The sequence below is a fragment of the Miniopterus schreibersii genome (assembly GCF_964146895.1).
Source record: "Miniopterus schreibersii genome assembly, chromosome: 1".
Classification (NCBI taxonomy): domain Eukaryota; kingdom Metazoa; phylum Chordata; class Mammalia; order Chiroptera; family Miniopteridae; genus Miniopterus; species Miniopterus schreibersii.
Window position 1 is genome coordinate 79,570,654 of NC_138101.1, and position 21,439 is coordinate 79,592,092.

Consider the following 21,439-nt stretch of genomic DNA (forward strand, 5'->3'; position numbering starts at 1 on the left):
GGGTCATGATATCTTCAACTTACTCTCAAATTATTCAGCAGAGGTTTAAGTTATATGTTAATACCAGTTGCTAATATTGCCATATAGTTTTTCAATTAAACTGTTTAGTCTGAACAAAAATGCATGCATTTATGTGTTACTGATGTTAATAATTGTTATGTTTATTATGTAACAATTATCTTAATGATTAACAAGTATTATTATAGTCATTTATGTGGAGAGGAAGAAAGTCAGTTTGGCAAAATGCTAACAATGGGTTAATCTACATGAAGAATATATGGTAAATCATTCTACTATTATACCTTTCTGTTGAGTCTGAATTTTTGTTCAGACTAAACAGTTTAATTTATATCTTAAAAACTATATGGCAACATGATCATACCTGGTATTAATGCAGACTGAGGAGTACCAAGAAAATGTATTTCATTCAGAACCATGCTCAAAATATGTAACTGTGATGCTCAAATGATATAAATTTTAATGTTATTATATTGGTTTTATTTTGCAACATTTATGTTCCTTTTTGATAGCTAATGGAATATCTTATTGGTGGAGATGTCAAGTCTCTCCTACATATATATGGTTATTTTGATGAACAGATGGCTGTGAAATATATTTCTGAAGTGGCATTGGCTCTAGATTACCTTCACAGACATGGAATCATTCACAGGTATAAACTGACTTTTCTCTGGACTATTACTTAAAAACACAAATAATCCCATTATGTTGTAAATATTTGCATAACCACTTGCCCACATATCCAGGTTATTTTAAGTCTGTTACTGACATATACAAATTAATAGATTCCATCAACTCTTCCTTCGTCTCCTTGTGTTTTTATAATACATTGCTTTGAGCATAAGTATACCATTTTATCATAACGAATATTGAATCATTTTCCCATTCCTTTACCATCATACAAAAGTACTATATTTTATAATCCCAGTTGATTTACAATGTTTTGCTCTGTGCAAAGAAAGTCAGGTTTAGTGGCTCTGCTCTATGAAAGCTTGATCTTAACATTCTTGAAAGAGATAAGTAGGATTTTGACCTGGCCTAAGCTTTATTTTTTCCAATGAGGCTGATTTCTTTTAATGGACTATCTAATGAACAATGCAAAAGATAACCATTAAATCCATTAACTTTGTTGTAGATTCATACATACAAAAGGTGATTTGCTTTTTAGACTTTTCTACAGTTTCAAAGCCACCAATGAGTGCCTTATTTTAAAGAAAATAGAGTGTGAGACTTCTGTAACTCCCCTCCCCCAGAAAATTCTAACATTAGTACTAGCTCTTTTAGTCATCCATGTTTTTTTTCTGTTCGTGCAGGGATTTGAAACCAGACAATATGCTTATTTCTAATGAAGGTCATATTAAACTAACAGATTTTGGCCTTTCCAAAGTTACTTTGAATAGAGGTAAGAAAAATAACAGGTAAGTACCTTTTTAAAAATCCAACAAATTTTAGCCCTGGCCAGGTAGCTCAGCTGGTTGGAGTGTCATCCCATACACCAAAATGTTGCAGGTTCGATTCCAGGTCAGGGCACTTACCTAGGTTTCAGGTTAGATCCCCATTTGGGGCACCTATAGGAGGCAACCTATTGATGTTTCTCTCTCTCCTCTACTCTCTCTCTAAAATCAATAAAAAAATATCTCAGGTGAGGATTAAAAAAAAATTCCAACAAATTTTAGACAGAACATTTCATTAACTTACACTGTTTTCTGATGATTATTTGTTCTAAAATAGACTAAAAAGGTGTGATGTTACCTTTCTTTCAATTAAAGATGAAAAATGGAAATAATTATTTTTAAATCCTCAAAGGTCCTTGAAGATCTTTGGATCTTCAAAGAGAAACTCACAGTTTCTATTCTTTTGACTTTTTTATCCCTACTGAAACTGGTTCTGATCAATTAACTTCAGTAAAATGGCTAAAATAACTATAACATGATGAACAGTTAATACCTAAAGAACTTATTCATATATATTTACCACAAATAAGACTTTGGTAAACAAGGGTCAAAGAAAGTGAACACATAATTCATACACACATATTAACAATAATAAATGAATCATTTTACACTATTAAGCTAGCCAAAAAAAAAAAAAGAACTTACTGCTTCATCAATATGGGGTATAAATAAAATGTGTTAAGTTCAAATTTTCAGTTTTTAAGAGTTATATCCCTGTCTGGCTGGTGTGGCTCAGTGGTTGAGCATGGGCCTATGATCCAGGAAATTGCAGTTCAATTCCCAGTAAGGGCACATGCCCCGGTTTTCAGGCTCAATCCCCAGCAGGGGGTGTGCAGGAGACAGCCGATCAATGACTCATTGATGTTTCTATCTCCCCCTCTCCCTCTCTCTGAAATCAATAAAAATATATTTAATTTTTTACAAAAGTTTTATATCCCTTGCAAAGTTATGTCCTATACTTCCCTTACCGTTTTTTGTTGTTAATTGTCACCTGAGGATTTTTTTTTAAATTTGTTTTGTTTTTGTTTTTTTTTTAAATATATCTTTATTGATTTCAGAGAGAGGAAAGGAGAGGGAGAGAGAGAGACAGAAACATCAATGATGAGAGAGTCATTGATCAAGCCCACAACCGGGCATGTGCCCTGACCGGGAATCGAACCCTGATCGCCTGGATCCCAGGTCGATGCTCAACCGCTGAGCCACGCCTGGCCGAGCCTGAGGATATTTTTTTCATTGATTTTTAGAGAGAGTGGAAGGAGGGGAGAGAGATACATGGATTGATTGCCTCCTGCATGAGGGAGAAAATAGTATGATATTATGTGTGGATGTTAAATTATTTTATTTTACAGTGTTATCCACCTGAAACCTGTAAAAATCTATGTCAGTTTCTATCTTGACCTACACTTGCACATTTTAGTTAACATAAAGAACCCATAATTTGTATTACTTCCTTAAATAGATTATTTAACTTATATTCCTACTATCTTTTGATTTCTTTCTTAGTTTTTCTTACCATCTCCTTTTCTAATATTTGATTTACCAAGAATTATTTTGCTGCCAGTTAGATGACATTCTTTTTTAGTGACTGAGTACTCCCTGAAACCCTAAGACTTTGGGTCATTACACTGGTTTTTATTCATTCCAGAGCAAGAGACTATTTTACCAGTCTTTAATGATCTCAATCAGTTGCTTAGTTTTTTATGTTTGCTCTATGGTGCCTGGCTTTCCTGGGTATATTTGTCTTACACAAGCCAATTTGTAAGTAATTTAATGTGGAAAGAGGGCAAAGTTCAGAACAGATGATTATAGACTAAGTCAATGACAGTTAAAGTTTTTTGTTTGTTTTTAAATATATCTTTAGTGATTTCAGAGAGAGGAAGGGAGAGAGATAGAAACATCAATGGTGAGAATCATTGATTGGCTGCCTCCTGCACACCCCCAACTGGGAAGGAACCCACAACCCAGGGATGTGCCCTGACTGGGAATCAGACTGCGATCTCCTGGATCTTAGGTTGATGCTCAACCACTGAGCCGTGCTGGCCAGGCGAGAGTTAAAGTTTTTAAAGAATTTCATATACTTTTCTTTCCATATATAGATATCAATATGATGGATATCCTTATAACACCATCAATGGCTAAACCTAGGCAAGATTATTCAAGAACCCCAGGACAAGTATTATCTCTCATCAGCTCTTTGGGATTTGTAAGTACTTGATAAGAAAAGAAAAAAAATCACATAACATTGCCTTTCATGATTATCATTTAAAATATTAAATGTTTTTCTTTTTAAATAAATGATCAAAGTGAATGTAAATATCAAGCATGTGAGGTCACTTTAACAGTTAATCTGCTTAGGTGGTATAACTATCTATGCACTTAGGTGGTGTTTTTGTGAAGGTAAATGTTAGCATTTGTATTTGTCTTTCTCTTTTTAATAGCACGCACCAGTTGAAGAAAAAAGTCAAGACTCTGCAAGTATTCTTTCAGTCCATGTGTCTGAAACATCACAGCTTTCTCAAGGACTAATTTGTCCTATGTCTATAGATCAAAGGGACAGTACTCCTTATTCTAGCAAACTACTAAAATCATGTGAGTATAAAAGAAAAGATAGTTTATTACTAATATCAGTTTAACAATTTAAAAATGCAATTTGAACACTCTGTGGCATTACTATATTTCATTATGTAGACACCGTTTCTGACAGGGATTGTTCTAGATTTCTAAGTCAACAGAACAAAAATTCTAGCTAATGAGATATTCTTCAATTATCTATAACATTAGAATGACCATTGTGTAGATTTCACTATATTGGATCTATGGAAATCTTACATAGAGAAGATGTAGTACCTGTAATATCATTATGTCTTTGTAAAATTATTTCTGAAAGATTTTTGAAATAAAATAGTCAAAGAAAAGTTATAATTTTTTTAAGTAGCACACAATAAAAGACAAAGTCAAGTACAATAAGAGGCGAGTACATTTGACATTTGAATGGCACTTAACGTCACCCTTTTTAATTTGGCAACAATGGACTATTTAGTTCTCTGCAGTCATGTTCTTCATCGTGGGAATGTGAATAATTAATTAGTATTAGTTGTTTTCATGGATGTTGCCTCATTTTGAATTTGGTCAACAAATCTGTACATATCTAGAACATATATAACGTTGTCTTCTTTTTGCAAATGAGAAAGCTAATATTTGAAAATGCGTAGTTACACACTAGTAAATGGGTAAGCTGAGTCCTGATTGCAAGTACAATTTTCTGTTTGCTTACCTTTCCTCCAAATTAAGAAATCTTGTTTCTTCTATCAAAACCCACTGTAATAATGAAAATGGCTGACATATATATAGCTTAGATAAACAAAGATTGCTAAAATACGTAATATGCCTATGTTGTTTTATAGCCTTAGCTTAAGAAAAAATAATTGCAACTCCCTTAGTCGTTCTTTAATCTAGTCAGAATTAGATAGGTTCAGGGCTCTGTAGTGTGGATATAAAGATGGATAAGAAACATCCTTGCCTCAGAAGAAATTTTAATTTTGTGGTGATTACAGGTATAAAAGGGTAACAACAGTCCTATAAAATAAATAACAACCAAGCTAGACCCAGAAAAGGAAACATGAACTTAATAGCTCCAAGTATAGTGGTGGGAAAGGGCATTTCAGATAGAGGCACCAGCCTGAGCAAAGGCATGGACATACGGAAGTGTATTCTGCCTTCACACCTAGGGACTTAACGTGTTATGTAAGAATGGGAAGTATGTGCAATGGAAAAGAAATCTTAGCAGATGGATTGGGAAGGATCAAGTGTCCTTACAGGGAACCTAGAATTTAAGTGTAGAAAAGGGGAGCCATCAAAAGTTCCAAAGTAGGGAATGGTCTGATCTTATCAGTGATCCAGAAATAACTCATTAGCAGATACACAGTATGCACATGGCTTTGGATTAGGCACAAATTCCACATTACAGGGAAAGGCAGCTGAACAGTGTGGTCAAATATCAAGGTCAGTGTCAATTGAGTTTCAGGAATTCCACTGACGTGATTTATGTACCAAAAAGAAAGTTGTCTCAGATGGACTTTGAAATTCTTCCAGATTTAAAGTTCTAGTAAGATTTAGTAAATCAAAAAGCTGTAAGATTAAAAATTTATTTGAGATTAAAGTTGTGTTCACCCATTTTGGAAGAAGGGAAACAAGATAAAGGTATCTATTTATATAGGCATAAAATCTTCATATTTTATGTATTATGGTCTTTGGTAAAAGCATGATTGTCTGTTGTGTCTAATTAAAAGTTCAGGAGCGATAATTTTTGGCATCATTATTTATGTATACGATGAAGGAATATATATCGTGTTGATAGTGCTAGCTCACTCTTAGCCAATTTACCATTACTTGTTTTACTCAGTGGTTTTTAAAGAAATCCCTTATGGCCCGAGCCAGTTTGGCTCAGTGGTTAGAGTGTTGGCCTGGGGACTGAAGGGTCCTGGGCTCGATTCTGGCCAAGGGCACATACCTGGGTTGCAGGCTCGATCCCCCACCCCGACCAGGGCCATGTGCCTGAGGCAACCAATCAATGTGTCTCTCTCACATCCATGTTTCTCTCTCTCTCTCTCTCCCCTTCCTCCCTCCTTCCCCCCTTTCCACTCTGAAAAACAATGGGAAAAAATACCCTCAGGTGAAGATTAAAAAAATAAAATAAAATAAAGGAAAAAAAGTTTCAAATTGGGTAATGAATATTGAAGTGGATTTGCTCCTAATTATAAATTAGTTTTGTTCTCCTGATTTTTACTTTACAAATGTTGAGAGTATTTCTTTAACTCTCAGGACAACATTTATATGCCAAAAACACCAAAAGCCATCCTTGTAGATTGGATAATGTTTAATAGAAATAGCTCTGATGTGCTCTGGCCAGTGTGGCTCATTGGTTAGAGTGTCGTCCTGCACACTGAAGGGTCACTGGTTCAATTCCCGGTCAAGGGCACCTACCTGGGTTGTAGGTTCAATCCTCTGCCCCTATGTTTCTTTCCCTCCCTCCCTTTGTCTTCCTCTCCCTTTTTCCCCCTCTCTCTCCCTTTCTCTCCCTTTCTCTCCCTCTCCCTCTCCCCCTTTCCTTCCCCTTTCCCCCTTCCTCTCTCTCCAAATTTGAATGGAAAAAATATCCTTTGGTGAGAATTAACAAAAAAAGAAAAAGAAATAGCTCTGATGTGCAATACTTAATACTTTGCTTAATTATCTGTGAAGATTCAGGTTCGGTGAGGAGAACTAAGAAAGATGTAACATAAGCTTCAATATTTTCTCTTCCCTACAGGTCTTGAAACAGTTGCCTCCAACCCAGGAATGCCTGTAAAGTGTCTAACTTCTAATCTACTCCAGTCTAGGAAAAGGCTGGCTACATCCAGTGCCAGTAGTCAATCCTACACTTTTGTATCCAGTATGGAATCTGAATGCCACAGCAGTCCCACATGGGAAAAGGATTGCCAGGTTAGACTGAAATTTATCTTAACCATAACCAGTTATGTATGTGAAATTGATAGAAATACGTTTTACCTTTTCACTTAAATTCTGTATGGAAATGAAACTGTTACATGAATGACAGTCCAGATAGTCTTCATTTTCCTGTATATCCTGTAAAATTCTTTAAAAATATTGTATTTCTCATTCAAATGTGAAATTATTCTCACTTTATGTAACTTTCTAAATTTTTTCTCTAAATTGGTAGTAAATGTTTGGCTTCTATGCATCTAAATAGACTTTTTTAAAAAATTTCCTACTGTTGATTTTTTTTAACCTATATCTTATTTTTAAACACACTGCCTCCTTCTGTACTGTTTTCTGCCAGTTTCTCATTTAATGGAATGGCAACTCTTCTGGATCAGAAATAACTGTTACACCACAAAGATAATATAAGTGTACCTTTAAAAGTATCTATTCTAAGAAAATTGCTTGCTAAATGAATGAATTTACTTAATTTATATATTCTCTTTTTGCTCTTTTTAAAAGCTGTTAAATCTGAGAGGAATTAAAAATTTAAATTATAATAAAGTTGCCCTCATAAAATTTCAATAAAATGTTAGATTAGCCCTAGCCAGTGCAGCTCAAAAAGGTAGCAGATTTGGTTCCCGGTCAGGGCACATACCCAGGTTCCAGGTTTGATCCCCAGTTCAGGTGCAACCGATCAATGTTTCTCTCTCTCCTCCTCTCTCTCCCTTCCTTTCCTTCCCTCTCCTTCCCTCTCCCTCCCTTTCCCTACCTCTCCCTACCTCTCTTCCTCAAATCAATGGAAACATATCCTCAAGTGAGGATTAAAAATAATAATAATAACAGTATTAGATTAGAATAATTTTAGTGCACAAAAATAAACCTTTCGTTGGATTGTATTTGCTCCTATTCTCAGTCATATGATTTTCTTTATTATTGTTGGATATTTGCATTTTAGGAGTAAAGTCAAATTATTTTTTAGTTAAGGCGGGATTTCTTTTTTTTTTCCCCTTCTCTCCTTATAGGCTGATCTATAGGTAATATGTATATGTTACAGAAAACCAGATTTGCATTCCTTGTACTATTATTTCACTTTTGTCCTATTCAAGAAAGAAATATACTATTTCAACTGTACACAGTTTTGCCTTCTTCCTCCTACTTCTGCATCCCTGAGGAATGCAGTGATTAGATTATAGTGATGCTTCTTAAGTTATGATCAGCAGAATGACAGGGGACCCCTGATAAACCCTGTACTAATTCCCAAGTGCATCATTTTCTGTGCTCTCTGATCAATGAAGTGTAATTTGGGAGTTTTGTTTGGGTCATGACTAAGTGCTCTGTGTTACTACTAAGTAAATATTTCATTTTCACATGTCAAAAATAGGCACTATTAAAGTTATTAAAGATTACCTCTAATTGAGTAATCTTGTAAAAATCCTGATTACCATGCACCAATTGGCAATATTAGGTACAGAGCTCATATCATCCAAGAGAACCTGCAGATGGTTTAGAATTCAGTTTTCAAGAAAAGCATTTTGTTATCAATGTATCATTAATTCAACTTATTAACAATGGATTTAACTCATGTTATTTTTGGCTTTTCATTATAAATTACCACTAATGTAGCCTCGTCCTTATCAGCTTGGTTTTATTATTCTTGTTTGAAGTGATACATGTTTGCATTAATAAAATTTTTGATCTATAATTTTCTATTAACTATATTCATATCAAGCCCTGTACATTTTGCAGTTCAAAACAGAATCATGCATACTATTGCAAAGCAGGTAGGTGCATAATGTAGCCTTAGCCCCAAAATTTGTCTAAATATGTTGCCTGTTAATTTGTTCTATTTGATCGCATCCTGGCCTTTTGGCTAAGATCAAGTGTAATTTGTTCTATTTGAATAACATATAATATACTATCAAATAAGTATTATAGAATAATTGATTTACATTTTAGACCAGTATTTCTCTCAATATAATGTGTATAAATGTATACTGTAATTGTTTATGTTGCTTTTTCATTCTCTGTTATCATCGTTCTTTTGTCCCATTGGAAAATGGGAATAGATAGCATAATAGTTTATGGGATCATTTATTCCACCTAAGTGGACAATGGTTTAGCAGCTTAAAGAATCTCAGCTTTATACAACTAAAGAAAGCTCCTCCCTCTCCCCTTAGGAAAGTGACGATGCACTGGGCTCTGCAATGATATGTTGGGACACAATCGAAAAGCCTTTATGTACAAAAGTTACAAATGCCATCGAGACCAAAAGTTTCAGTAAGAAGGATCTTGAGTTAGCCCTTTCTCCCATTCAGAACAGTAGTGCCATTCCTGCCAGTGGAAGCTCTTGTGCAAACCATGCTAAAAAATGCTTTTCTGGGCAGGTTTCTTGGGAAGCAAGAGAACTGGATATAAATAATGTGAATACTGCTGCTGACACAACACAGCCTGGTTTTCATCAGTCAAATCAGGGGGCTATGGATTCTGCTCGTTTGGTTGAAGAGCACCTTGGGAAAAGAAGTGTTAAGAGACATTTTGAATTAGTCGACTCCAGTCCTTGTCAGAAAACTATACAAAATAAAAAAAGTTGTATAGAGTATAAGCACAGTAATGAAATGAGAGATTGTTATACAAATCAAAGTACAGGCTTAACGACTGAAGTTCAGAACCTTAAGTTATTGGTATTTAGAAGTCAGCAAAATGACTGTGCTAGTAAGGAGAACATGGTTGACTCTTTTATGGATAAACAACAAACACCAGAAAAAACAAACGTCCCAATGATAGCAAAAAACCTTATGTGTGAACTGGATGAAGATTGTGACAAGAATAACAAGGACAACTTAAGTTCTAGTTTTCTATGTTCTGATGATGATAGAGCTTCTAAAAGTATTTATATGGACTCTGATTCATCTTTTCCTGGAATTTCTCTAATGGAAAGTCCATTAGAAAAGCGGTCCTTAGATCCAAACAAAAGCATCAAAGAATCTTCTTTCGAAGAATCAAATATTGAAGACCTACTTAGTGTATCACTCTGCTGCCATGAAGGTGGCTTACCAAAAGGTGATGGGAATCCTGCTCTCCAAGAAAGTAACCAAAAAATGTTAGCTCCTTCTTCGGAGGCGTTGAAAACATTAACCTTCTCTAAAAGAAATGCTGTAGCTTTTCGAAGTTTTAACAGCCATATTAATGTATCCAGTAATTCAGAACCATCCAAAATGAGCATTAATTTAGATCCAATGGATATTTCGTGTGCTTATAGTGGTTCATATCCCATGGCCATAACCCCTACTCAAAAAGAAAGACCCTCCTTGCCATATCAGGTATGTTATAACTTTCTAACACTTTGTTCTTTGGATGGTAGAAAAGTAAACTATGAAGGCCAGACTCTTGCCTCTCAGCTAAACTATATGATATTAAGGCTATAGTTTTGTTTTACTTGTTGGAAATCTATGGATTGTTGGAAGTTTTAATGCAGTTTAAAGGTAAAGCTAGTAGTTGTACTGTTCTATATACTTTCACATATTTAAGTCCACTCTACTGTCTTCTAAGAACATATTTAGATGATCTCTTTTTTATAGAAAAAAAAAAAGTTGAAAATATATATTTCGTATCTTATTTTGTTCTTATTTTCTAACCCTTTATCTTTTTTCCCCCTTGGAGAGACATCATAATAAAAAAGTGGAAACTTGAATTTAGAGTTACAACTTGGGTTTCCTATTCAGAACTTACTAAGAGACTTAGAAGTCCCTTACCCTCAGAGCCTCTGTTTTCTTCCATCTGTCTGTAGAATATAATGATCTCTATCCTGCTGGTCTCACAGAGTCCTTGAGACAACAAAATATCTTAAACACTCAAACTCCAGTTAGCACAAGAGGTTATTTATATTTAGTTCTACCTTATGTATTATTCTAATATCTCAGTCATTTGTCAACCTCAGGCTCCCTCGGTGACTTCTTGAGCTTATGTTAATCTCTGCTATCAGGAGCTTTTTCTTGTCGACTTTTTCACTGTTTCTTGCATATCCAGATCTTATTGAAATAGTTGGTGTTGCCTAAGCTATTGAATATCATTAGATATGAGGACTTTATGTAATTATAATTAGTTATGAGTCCTTTTTCAAAATTAAGGCTGTGCGTATGTCCTTTATGCCCAGCTTTTTTGTTTTGACATTTCTTTTCACTGTAAAAGGAATTAAGATATTTATTGTCTTTTAAAAACTCTTTTTAAATTGGCAGACCCCAAATCAGGTCAAGTCAGAAACTCCATATCGAACTCCAAAGAGTGTGAGAAGAGGTGCAGCCCCAGTGGATGACGGGCGAATCCTGGGCACTCCAGACTACCTTGCACCTGAGCTGTTATTAGGCAGGGCCCATGGTAAGGCAAGGCATACATGTCGTAATTTTTTGAAGTGTTACCTATCACTACACTTTCTTTTGAGGTAAAATTGTTTTAAATTTCTTTGGTACTTGGATTACCTAAAGTAAAAGAAAATTAACTCATGCAATACTCTTTCCTCCTATATATGGCATTTATTACAGAAAAAGAAGACATGCAGCCATTTGTTCTTTGCTTCTGATATAGTCTCAGTGATCTAGAGAAGCCCCACCTTTCATCCCTGGTTATTTTTGCTCTAAGCATCTCCTCAAATCTGTTGTTTGGGCTCAAAAATACAAAGCTGACCCTAAACTTCTGTTCAATCTGCAGAAGCATTCCTGTTTAGAGCTTACTCACTTAAACCCTCACCAGAAGGGTCAAGCCAGAAACCAGCTATCCTTCCAAATGCAACATAGGAATAAAAGGATGACATTTTCCCTTACCCTTTTTTCCCTTCCTGCATTGTGAAATTGAACTGTATTTGTTTCCTAGGACTACTATAACAAAGTACCACAAACTGGGTGGTTCAAAACAACAGAAATTTATGGCCTAACAGTTCTGGAGGCTCAAGTCTAAAATCAAGGTTGTTGACAAGACCATGCTTGGCTTGTAAATGCATCACTCTAATCTTCCCTCTTCATGTGGTCTTTTCCCGTATGGTCACATGGTTGTGTTCTTATAAGGATCCCAGTCATATTAAATTGGGAACCCACCCTGCTCCAGTGTAACTTCATCTTAACCCAATTATATCTGCAAGGACCGTATTTCCAAATGTCAGAGAACCTCAGAGTTAGGACTTGAACTTACCTTTTTTCAGGGGGGCATAATTCAACCCACAACACACCCCTTCTTCTGCATCTTGATAGTAATCACTTCCCTTCCCTTTGGGCTCTTTTGGTGGTCATCTCTCATCTTCCCCACCCCACCTGCCATATTTTTATTTCTTTGCTGGATTTTTTCCCTAGTCTGAAAATCAGTCTCCACCCTTATCTTCCTCTCATTACCGAACTTCTCAAAAGTTGCCTTTTCTTTGCCTGAGCATTTTTGCTTTGGCAATCTGATTATCCCAATTATTTAACTGAAACTTTTACCAGCAATCACCTATGATGTCATTATTTACAAATCTGCCAGCCTCTTCTCAGTTTCACTTCTCTTACCTCTATTGCTACTCTTCAGTTTTTTTCTTATCTCTTGTAAATATGAACGTTCTTCAAATCTGCCCTTTACTCTTTTCGAGGCACATGCTCCGTTAATCTCATCACTCCCGTGACTTTGATTGGATCCATGTTGATGTTTCCCAAATATTGATCTCTAATCCTGACTTTCACTAGGCAGCACATGGCCTGGTATCTATTTAATGTTCTATCCATCTTTCAAATGCTGCCTGTCAAATTTGACTTGTTGATCCCCAGCGGGGGGCTTGCAGGAGGCAGCCAATCAATGATTCTCTCATCATTGATGTTTGTCTCCCTCTCTCCCTCCCTCCCTCTCCTTTCCTCTCTCTAAAATCAATAAAAATATATGTTCAAAACAAAACTGGACTTGTCATCCAGCTTTCTGTTCCTCTGCTCCCTATCTCAGTTTCCTCATCTTTGTGGTGACACAGACATTGTCCCTACATTCAGGCATTTAAATCTGGTTGATTATATCTCTGCAGTATTTCTCCTCACCTTTTCATCTCTGCCACTATCTCTGCATCTTTTCCTTTCTTTCATTTAATAGCTTTCTTTCTGATCTCCTCAACTTCATTCTATTGAATAATCATTTCTACCAGATTTTACCTCTTTTCCCCCCTCATATTTATTATTTTTCTTTCTGATTGTAAATTTAATATATTTTATTGGAAAACCATAGAAAATGCATAGATAGCTGAGCTGTTTTATATGTTACAATCTAGATTTTGATTCCATTTAAATTATTCTATTCCCATGACTACACGCTTGCCCCACTTTTAAAGACCCGGAGTCCAAGGTAGGAAAGACCACGAGCATCCCAGAGGACAGCAGCACAAAATCCAGATTTCCCTCTTAAAACATAACATGATTCATGCTATTTCCTTCCTTGAAAAACTGTGCTGGCTCTTCAAAAGCCAGATTACTGATCATGGCATATGAGGCTCTAAGCTGTCATAGTAGCCACCTCTCTCAAAGAGATTCTCTTTATAGTCCTTATGTTCCCATCCCACTTCTTAGACACAGTTATTTTCTAATTTTCCTTATTTTGCACAAGTATTTTGCCTTAGTTTAGAAAATCCAGTCCCCAATCATCTTCCTGTCCAATTTCTTCTCATCAATGATCAGTTCAAATGTCACCTCTTCTGTAAAGTATCCCTTGATCAATTACAGAGATTTACTTATTCATGCTATATCACTGAATTAGAAACTGTTTAAAACTTATGTCATTCTACCTATGTTATAATTAGTTATTATATTTTTCTTCACTACAAAAGCTTAAGAAAGTTTCCTAAGACTAGTGTCTGAGGTTTCCCTCCAGGTGGCACTTCAGGAGAATTCCTGGGCAGCACTCAGTAGCCATTGAGAAAATCTCTTCATTGTTGAAAGTGGACACATTTACTATTCCCCTTTATTAGCCAAAGCAACTGAGTTCCTCTGGGCACTTAACTGTATAGTGCCCTTTTGCTAAGTCATTTCCTATATTACAGTTTGCATGTTCTCTAACTTAGGATACAGTACGAGAGTAAGCTTCAAATGTAAAGGTTTGTTTTATCAGATCTTGCCACTATTTTAGTGGGGCATCTAGTTACCTCAGCTATCTAGTGATATATTTTTAAATTTTTATTTTCTATAAAAGTAATTTGATACATCATTTTTAAAATAACAAATAGTACAAAGCAATTTATAATCAAAGGGGAAAAAAGAACCCTAGCTCTCTACCTCTTCCCCCAGATCCCAGGCCCCAGGGCCAGTCACTTCGTTTCTTTGCTGCTTCTTGTATGTGTACCTCTCTATTTCCCACCATGCTGAGGTACAGCTGTGACTCCTCTGACACCCCCCATGGTCTTCCCTTCACCAAGCAGATATAGGAACTCTGGCCAGTCTCGCACAGCTACTTGTGCATATTTTTCTTTCAGCTCTCTTAACATTGTGTTAAAATTATCTCCCAAAGTAGGCTATCTTTTCCTGAGGAAAAGCTCTTTGTTCTTGTATCTGGCACAATCCCTGGTATCTAGTTCAGTGCATGAGAGAATGAACCCAGAATTTTAATACCATGTGCCTAACTACTGTTTTCTTACCTGCAGGATTTCTGACTTTGGGTGAGTGAGCTTCTCTTTAATATGGCAAAGCACATTAAACCAAAAAGTCAAAGTATAACTAGATCGCATTGCAGAAAAAAATTATTTTCACTTCAGCTCACTTATGAAATATAAAAATGAAGTGTCTTCTGTCTTCTGAGCAGGAAGATGTCCAGAGAGGTTGCTCTTCTCTGTGAAAACAAATGGCATGCAGCATTTTTTATAACTTTTAATGGTAGCAGAGTGAAGGTGCCACTTTTTTATTGTAATAGAGGAAATAGGCTTGATAAAAATATTAAAATTAGCAGCTACAAAATGGCTGGAATTTTCTAAACAATTCCATTATTATGAGAAAACAAAAAGGTATAAACAGTATCAATATACAAATTACAGAAGTGGGTTATGAATTAGAAAGTCAGTAGTAGAAAATAAGTTCTCTTTCTCTGGCTAATGATAGAATCACTACAATTAATCACAATATATGATCTTATTAGACTTTGACTCACATATATGGGTATGCGTGACATATCCATGGAGAAAACCTGTGTGTTTTTGACATGAGTACATCTTGGCTGAGCTGGTCGAAGGGTCCTAATTTCTAACCTAAGTGAATTAAATAAAATGTATGTTTTTTCCTGGTGTCCCCTACTTTTCTGTTCTTTGGTTATATTTTCTAATCCGTGGGAATACTTTCTCAGTGCTGCTTAAAAGATCTACTAACTGAGGTGGTTTGTATGTTTTTATAGTGATTACTAAAGAAATAGAGGCCTATAGACTGTTTACATCTTGTGTTCTCAGGGAAAATGGGGGTTATGTGGCTTGCAGGTGAAAAGGCATTCTATATGCATGCGATTATTTTTCCTAATGGCAGATTTCACAATGCTTTCCTACTTGTTTTAAAATGGGTGGCAGTTGCTTAACCTTCATAATGTATTTTGTGAAATTGAATTTAAAGAGTAATTTCCAGGCCAACTTAGCACTAGGCCAGAGTCCCTGTTCTAAATTTATATTGAAGTTAACCATTTTTGGACTAAAGTTAACCTTTGCTTAGTAAACACCTTATTCGTAGACAGAACTAAACAAAAGGATAAGCCAGATTGTAGGGTCATGTTTAAAATAATCCTTTAAAACATCTCTGTATATAGATGGTGCTTTCAGTAAAGATATTATTTAGAAGTTAGTTTTACTTACTTATTAAGACTTACCTCTTAATTACCTCAAGCTGTAGTTAAGTGAATATTCCTTGTTAAACTAGTTTATCCCTCTGTGATTTTAAAAGGAATAAAGCGCATGAAAACATTCTGTAAGTAAAGCTTTCTTTCCATAATTACCAGGTTATCCTCCAATTAGTATAAATACTGCTACCTCATCTCATACCTTTGTGAAGAGTGGAACATGAAACCATCTAAATTGTTTCCCGATTTGAAATTGAGAAGTGCTGTAACTATTTTAGAGAATAACCTTTAGATTAAATGCATTCCTTGGTTGCATTTTAGGATTTAGAACAAGTAACTATCCAGAATACCAGAGGTATTATTAACAAATGACCAAAGATAGCTTTAACTTTTTTTTTTAAATATATCTTTATTGATTTCAGAGAGAGGAAGGGAGAGGGAGAGAGAGAGATAGAAACATCAATGATGAGAGAGTCGTCATTAATTTGGTGCTTCCTGCACGCCCCTGACTGGGAATCGAGCCCCCAACCCAGGCATGTGCCCTGACCGGGAATCAAACCACAATCTCCTAGATCCTAAGTCGATGCTCAACCGCTGAGCCGCGCCCAGCTGGGCAATAGCTTTAACTTTTAACTAGCTGTATTAATCGCTAATTTTAACTTCTTAGAGAATAGAGAAGGAAAGTAATTGCCATATTGCATAAATGAAGATCATTTGACTTTTTGCACCTTATGAAGACAGAAGAAAGCCTTAGGAAATGAATGCTTTGATTGTGCCCAAATATCCATGTATTAATTTTAGTTGGTCAAACATTTGTAGAAAATGCTTGCAAGTTCAACTATGTCCTCTTAAATTCCAGGTCCTGCAGTAGACTGGTGGGCACTTGGAGTTTGCTTGTTTGAGTTTCTAACAGGAATTCCCCCTTTCAATGATGAAACACCACAACAAGTATTCCAGAATATTCTGAAAAGAGGTGATTCTTTTTCTCCTATTAAGATAGATTAATTTACCTCTGTGCATTATTTTGAGCAATGATCAATAAGCTTATTTGTATTTATAGATATCCCTTGGCCTGAAGGTGAAGAAAAGTTATCTGATGATGCTCAAAGTGCAGTAGAAATACTTTTAACCACTGATGATACTAAGAGAGCTGGAATGAAAGGTAAGGTTTTTGTATTAATAAACTCTTTTACCCTTGATTTGTTCCAGGGGGGTGAATGTTAATAATGACATGAAATTCACAATGCTACAGATAATTTAACTGTTACGTTTGATTTAAAAGAATTTTAGTTTATTTTTTCCCTCTAGGTATCCATTAATATATTTGTCCTTAGTCTACATTAAAATGTAATGTGGTCAGGTTGTGACAGTCACTCATGGAATTTTATTAATCTCAAGCAGGTACCTGAAACAGGCTTATCTTGTCAGTGTCTTAGGTTTATCAGAGCCTTATAAAGTTAACCATCAACAAATACAAGAATATTTTTTATCAAAACTTTAATTCTGTAATTTCTTGCTGCTTCGTTTCTGATACCATTATTGACTGACAAATGTATCAGGTGCCAGGTTACCTCAAATAAGACAAATTAGTACATTATGATCCATTCAGTGGTTTTTTCCTACTGCGGGGATATGTTAAACTACAGTTTTGAACCTCTAGTAAATCTCATCAGCTGCCCTAACATCCTTTTTGTAACAAGGTGTAGAGAGAGAGACAAATAAGCATTATGTCCCAAAACACATTTCCATGTGAAGTAGGGTATATTTAGAAAATTTAGCTTTAGTAACAGGTCATTTTCATCAGCTTCTGGGTATTACCTCTAGTAAGATGCACTGTTTGTTTGTTTATTTAACAAATCCTATAGAGTGACTTCTAGGTGCCAGAGAGTGTTGTTTCGGGTGCTGGAGGTACCCTGTAGATGTGATCTTATATTCTAGTGGAAAATCAGGAAGTAAACGAATGCATCCATGACATAATGTCATCTGGTGGTAAGGACTATGAAGAAAGATAAAGCAGGCCCTGGCCGGTGTGGCTCAGTGGTTAAAGCCTTGTCTGGTGCACGGAAGGGTCGAGGGTTCTATTCTAGGTCAGGGCATATACCCAGGTTGTGGGTTTGATCTCTGGTTGGGGTGCATGTTTCTCTCTCCCCCTCTCCCTTCCTCTCTCTAAACTCAATGAAAAGCATATCCTCGGGTGAGGATTAAAAAGAAAAGATAAAGCAGAGTGAGAGAATAGAAAGTGATGGCAGGAGACTTTTTTTTTAGATGGAGTGGTCAGGAAGAGCTGTGAAAAGTGGAATTTGAGCAAAAATCTGTGTAAAGTGAGGCCGCAAACATTTGACAACTGAGCTCTAAAACTGATGTTAGAACAAGGGCTCTCAACTGGGGTAACTTTGCTGCCAAAGGACATTTGGCATTGTCTGGAGACATTTTTGGTTGTCATAGCTGTTTGGAGCATTGAGTAGGTAGAGGACAGGCAGTCTGCTCAACATCCTACAATGCACAGGACAGTCCCCACAACAAAGAAATATCCAGTCCCAAATGTCAATTGTGCTGAAGTTGAGAAACCATTGTTCAGCAAATGGCTATAATGTACTGTAATTTACTCAAAATAAGTGGAGACAGAAGAAAGGCAATTTTACCAGTGACCTCAGATTTCTTATGTTTAATGAATGGTTTGCAAAGGGAAACCAATAGGGGTATTCTTCAGTTACAAAATAGTTGCTTCAGCTGTTTGTTTAGTTCATCTTAAACTAGGTTAGAATTCCTTTGTAGATTCAGTTTAAATGAATAGTTATGATGAGAGGGTCATAAAGCATCACATTACATCCAGGTATCACAGTTTAAGAATTACTACAACAAGTAACTCTCAAGTATTCCACGCTCAGATATTTATTTTGAACAATTAAAAGACAAATTCTCTAAATGAAAATTGTTTTTGCTATCTTATCCCTGTATATTGCTACCAGTTTTTTAGTTTAGGAAAAAGGCAACATGTAGACATACGGATTTTCCAACTCATCACCCCCAATACAGACACATAATTCTTTTCCATCTGTGTAGTCTTCTCCCAATATTTGCCTCAAATTTGATTGCTGCTTTTTTTAACTATTTACTGCCTTAATGGCCACTTCTTTATTTTGTCAATGTTATTGTTGCCTTATGAAGTGAAAGATTGAGAGGGGAGGTTATGTCTAGCAACTAGTGTGATCAAAAGAGCATATTTTCATTTTAGTAGGTAGAAGGAAATAGGAAAGATGACAGGTATAAAAATGTAGTTAAAGAGATGAGCAAAGTTGAGATTTTGTAAATTGCTGGAGCCCCCCGGCAGAGTCAAACGGTCCTGAGGAAGGGGTGGTGAGGATGAAGAAAAGACAGACACAAAAAAGATGGGATCCGCAGGGCTGCAGCTCGTGCCTGCTGTCAGCTGCCAGCCCCGAGTTTATTTTCCAAGCTTTTTTTATACCGGGGCTGTTGTTTTTGCTGAACAGCACCCCGTCCTGTTTTCCTCTCCCTTGCCCAATACAAAGTAATTCCTTTAAGGCCGTACAACTGCTCTTTCCAAGTAAACATCCTGCCTCTTGCAGGAGCTCAGACCTTGGTAACTAACCTTGCCTCGGCTTCTAATAGGAACTTTTGGGGGGGATTAAGTCCTTGGCTTGGTATGTGGCTTGACTGTCCCTTAACCCTTCAGGCTGGGGCCAACTTCCTAATAAGCCTTTCTAGAATCTAAGGCTGCAAGCTAAATTAGTATCGCCTTGGTGCCTCAAGGTCTGGGTCAGGGAGCAGGGGAGCACATCTGCAGCTCACCCAGGCAGCTCCTCTGTGCCTGGGGCCACAGCAGCTCCCCCACATCTCCCAGGGAGCAGGGGAGCACTTCTGCAGCTCACCCAGGCAGCTCCTCCGTGCCTGGGGCCACAGCGGCTCCCCACAGTAAATGGAAGCAGTAAAGATCCCAGGTGTGACCATACTGCTAGATAGTCGGTGTTTTGTGAAGATGCAAGTCAGTGATATCAAGGAAGTCAAAGAACCATGATGAGAATGTGTCAGAAGTGTCACCAATGTATATGTTGAAATCACCATGACAGGTAAGGGATGGAGCACAGCAAAGACAGCAAGGGAGTGGAGATGAGCTTCTTGCTAAAGTTACCTAAGGCAATAGATAGTGCTAAGGACTGCAGAGATATAAAGAGGTAACAAGAACTTGGAATGAGAAATGGGACATTAATCATGGAAGGTGAGTGGTGTGGAAGCTGCATGGGGGAGCAGGAAGTAGATCACATTCTCTCTCCTCAAGTCAGGGATTATGTGGGAAGATGGAGGCAGTGAGAAAGGCTTCTGTTAAGGCAAATCATTCAATCACTCATTTGACAAATGTAGATCAGGTACCTGTCCTATACCAAGTGATACACAGAATGACAGTGTATGTCATTGAGAAGGATGTGGTTAAACAGAGAAACATACAAACAAATGCCTATGAAAGTGGCATAATAAAGTAGGTCAAGATTCAAGAGCGTCTCTTCTTCATTCTGGTAGAACAGTACTTGCTTAGGTGATGGGGTTATAATATTTCCATTTTGTTTTATATTTTTCCGAAGAGCTGAAACATCATCCTCTCTTCAGTGATGTGGACTGGGAAAATCTACAGCATCAAACTATGCCTTTCATACCCCAACCAGATGACGAGACAGATACGTCATATTTTGAAGCCAGGAATAATGCTCAGCACCTGACTGTATCGGGATTCAGTCTATAGCACATAAATTTACCCTTTCACCTAACCTTGCCTTATAGAAGGAGCTAGCATAATTATATACTCCTTAATAATACTTTTATTTAGGGGGAAAAGTCATTTTACCTGGATCAATGAGCTTCTAATGTATGGTTACAGCTTCCACAGAGGTAAAAGGCTATCAAGAATATAATCAATAACTTATCTTAATCTCAAAGCTTCTTTCATCTTATTTATTTTGTCACTGCACTTTATGAAAATTAATGCATCAATAAAACTAGAATGGCACTACCACTTTAGAGAAAGTGAGCCTGAGCTTGATTTTCTTTCTCATCTGTTGATTTCAGTACACCGTTCAGTTTGGTGTTAAAGTAACAGAAACACCATACAGTTTTATTTTAATGTAATTTATTTGTACATGACTGCCTGCAAAAGCTATAGTCTCAAGGGCAATCCTTTAAGGCTGCATTTATGACCTCAAAATGCAGCTGGAAAATTCCTTCACTCGTAGTGTAGGTCCTTTTGGGAATGAGGGATAAACAAAAGGACTACGGTTTTGGCTTACTTTCCTATGAATACAGTTTTGCTATCTTGACTGCTTCTGGTGCATTCTCTACAATGCATATTTGTTTAAAATGGTACTAGAAAGGTTAGGTGTGATATAGTATAGCAATTTTAACAGCTTGTTCAGTTTTAATAAAAAATGTGATGGTTTACATGTTAAAATAATTTGTTTAAAACATATGCAGCATTACCAGAGACGCCCTGATCCTTTATAAGAAATGTACTTTGATTTAATAAATACAATTGTAACATACCTCAAGTATATTATTTGTCAACATCATTCTTTTATACACACACGCACACACTAAGATTCAGCTTCACAGGTCATAAATACATCAAGACTTTCAGCATATTTACCCCTCAAAAGAGCAGAGTTCAAATTTAAATATAT

The 21,439-nt window shown here is 36.4% G+C and overlaps 1 protein-coding gene across 2 annotated transcripts in view; it reads left to right on the top strand.

Annotated features, from left to right (window-relative positions):
• MASTL (microtubule associated serine/threonine kinase like) overlaps nucleotides 1–21,301 on the top strand; it is a 32,518-nt gene extending 11,217 nt beyond the window's left edge. The window contains exons 3-12 of one of the 2 annotated variants that reach the window (XM_081143876.1): nucleotides 531–670; nucleotides 1,332–1,420; nucleotides 3,569–3,675; nucleotides 3,911–4,061; nucleotides 6,778–6,950; nucleotides 9,128–10,270; nucleotides 11,186–11,324; nucleotides 16,612–16,725; nucleotides 16,813–16,914; nucleotides 20,351–21,301. In XM_081143876.1, the coding sequence (XP_081000002.1) occupies nucleotides 531–670; nucleotides 1,332–1,420; nucleotides 3,569–3,675; nucleotides 3,911–4,061; nucleotides 6,778–6,950; nucleotides 9,128–10,270; nucleotides 11,186–11,324; nucleotides 16,612–16,725; nucleotides 16,813–16,914; nucleotides 20,351–20,508 (2,316 nt within the window). In that variant the 3' untranslated portion in view covers nucleotides 20,509–21,301. Of the gene's footprint in view, nucleotides 1–530; nucleotides 671–1,331; nucleotides 1,421–3,568; nucleotides 3,676–3,910; nucleotides 4,062–6,777; nucleotides 6,951–9,127; nucleotides 10,271–11,185; nucleotides 11,325–16,611; nucleotides 16,726–16,812; nucleotides 16,915–20,350 lie in introns of those variants that run through there. The other variant, XM_081143877.1, reaches the window with a different exon arrangement.
• The last annotated feature ends 138 nt before the right edge of the window (nucleotides 21,302–21,439 follow it).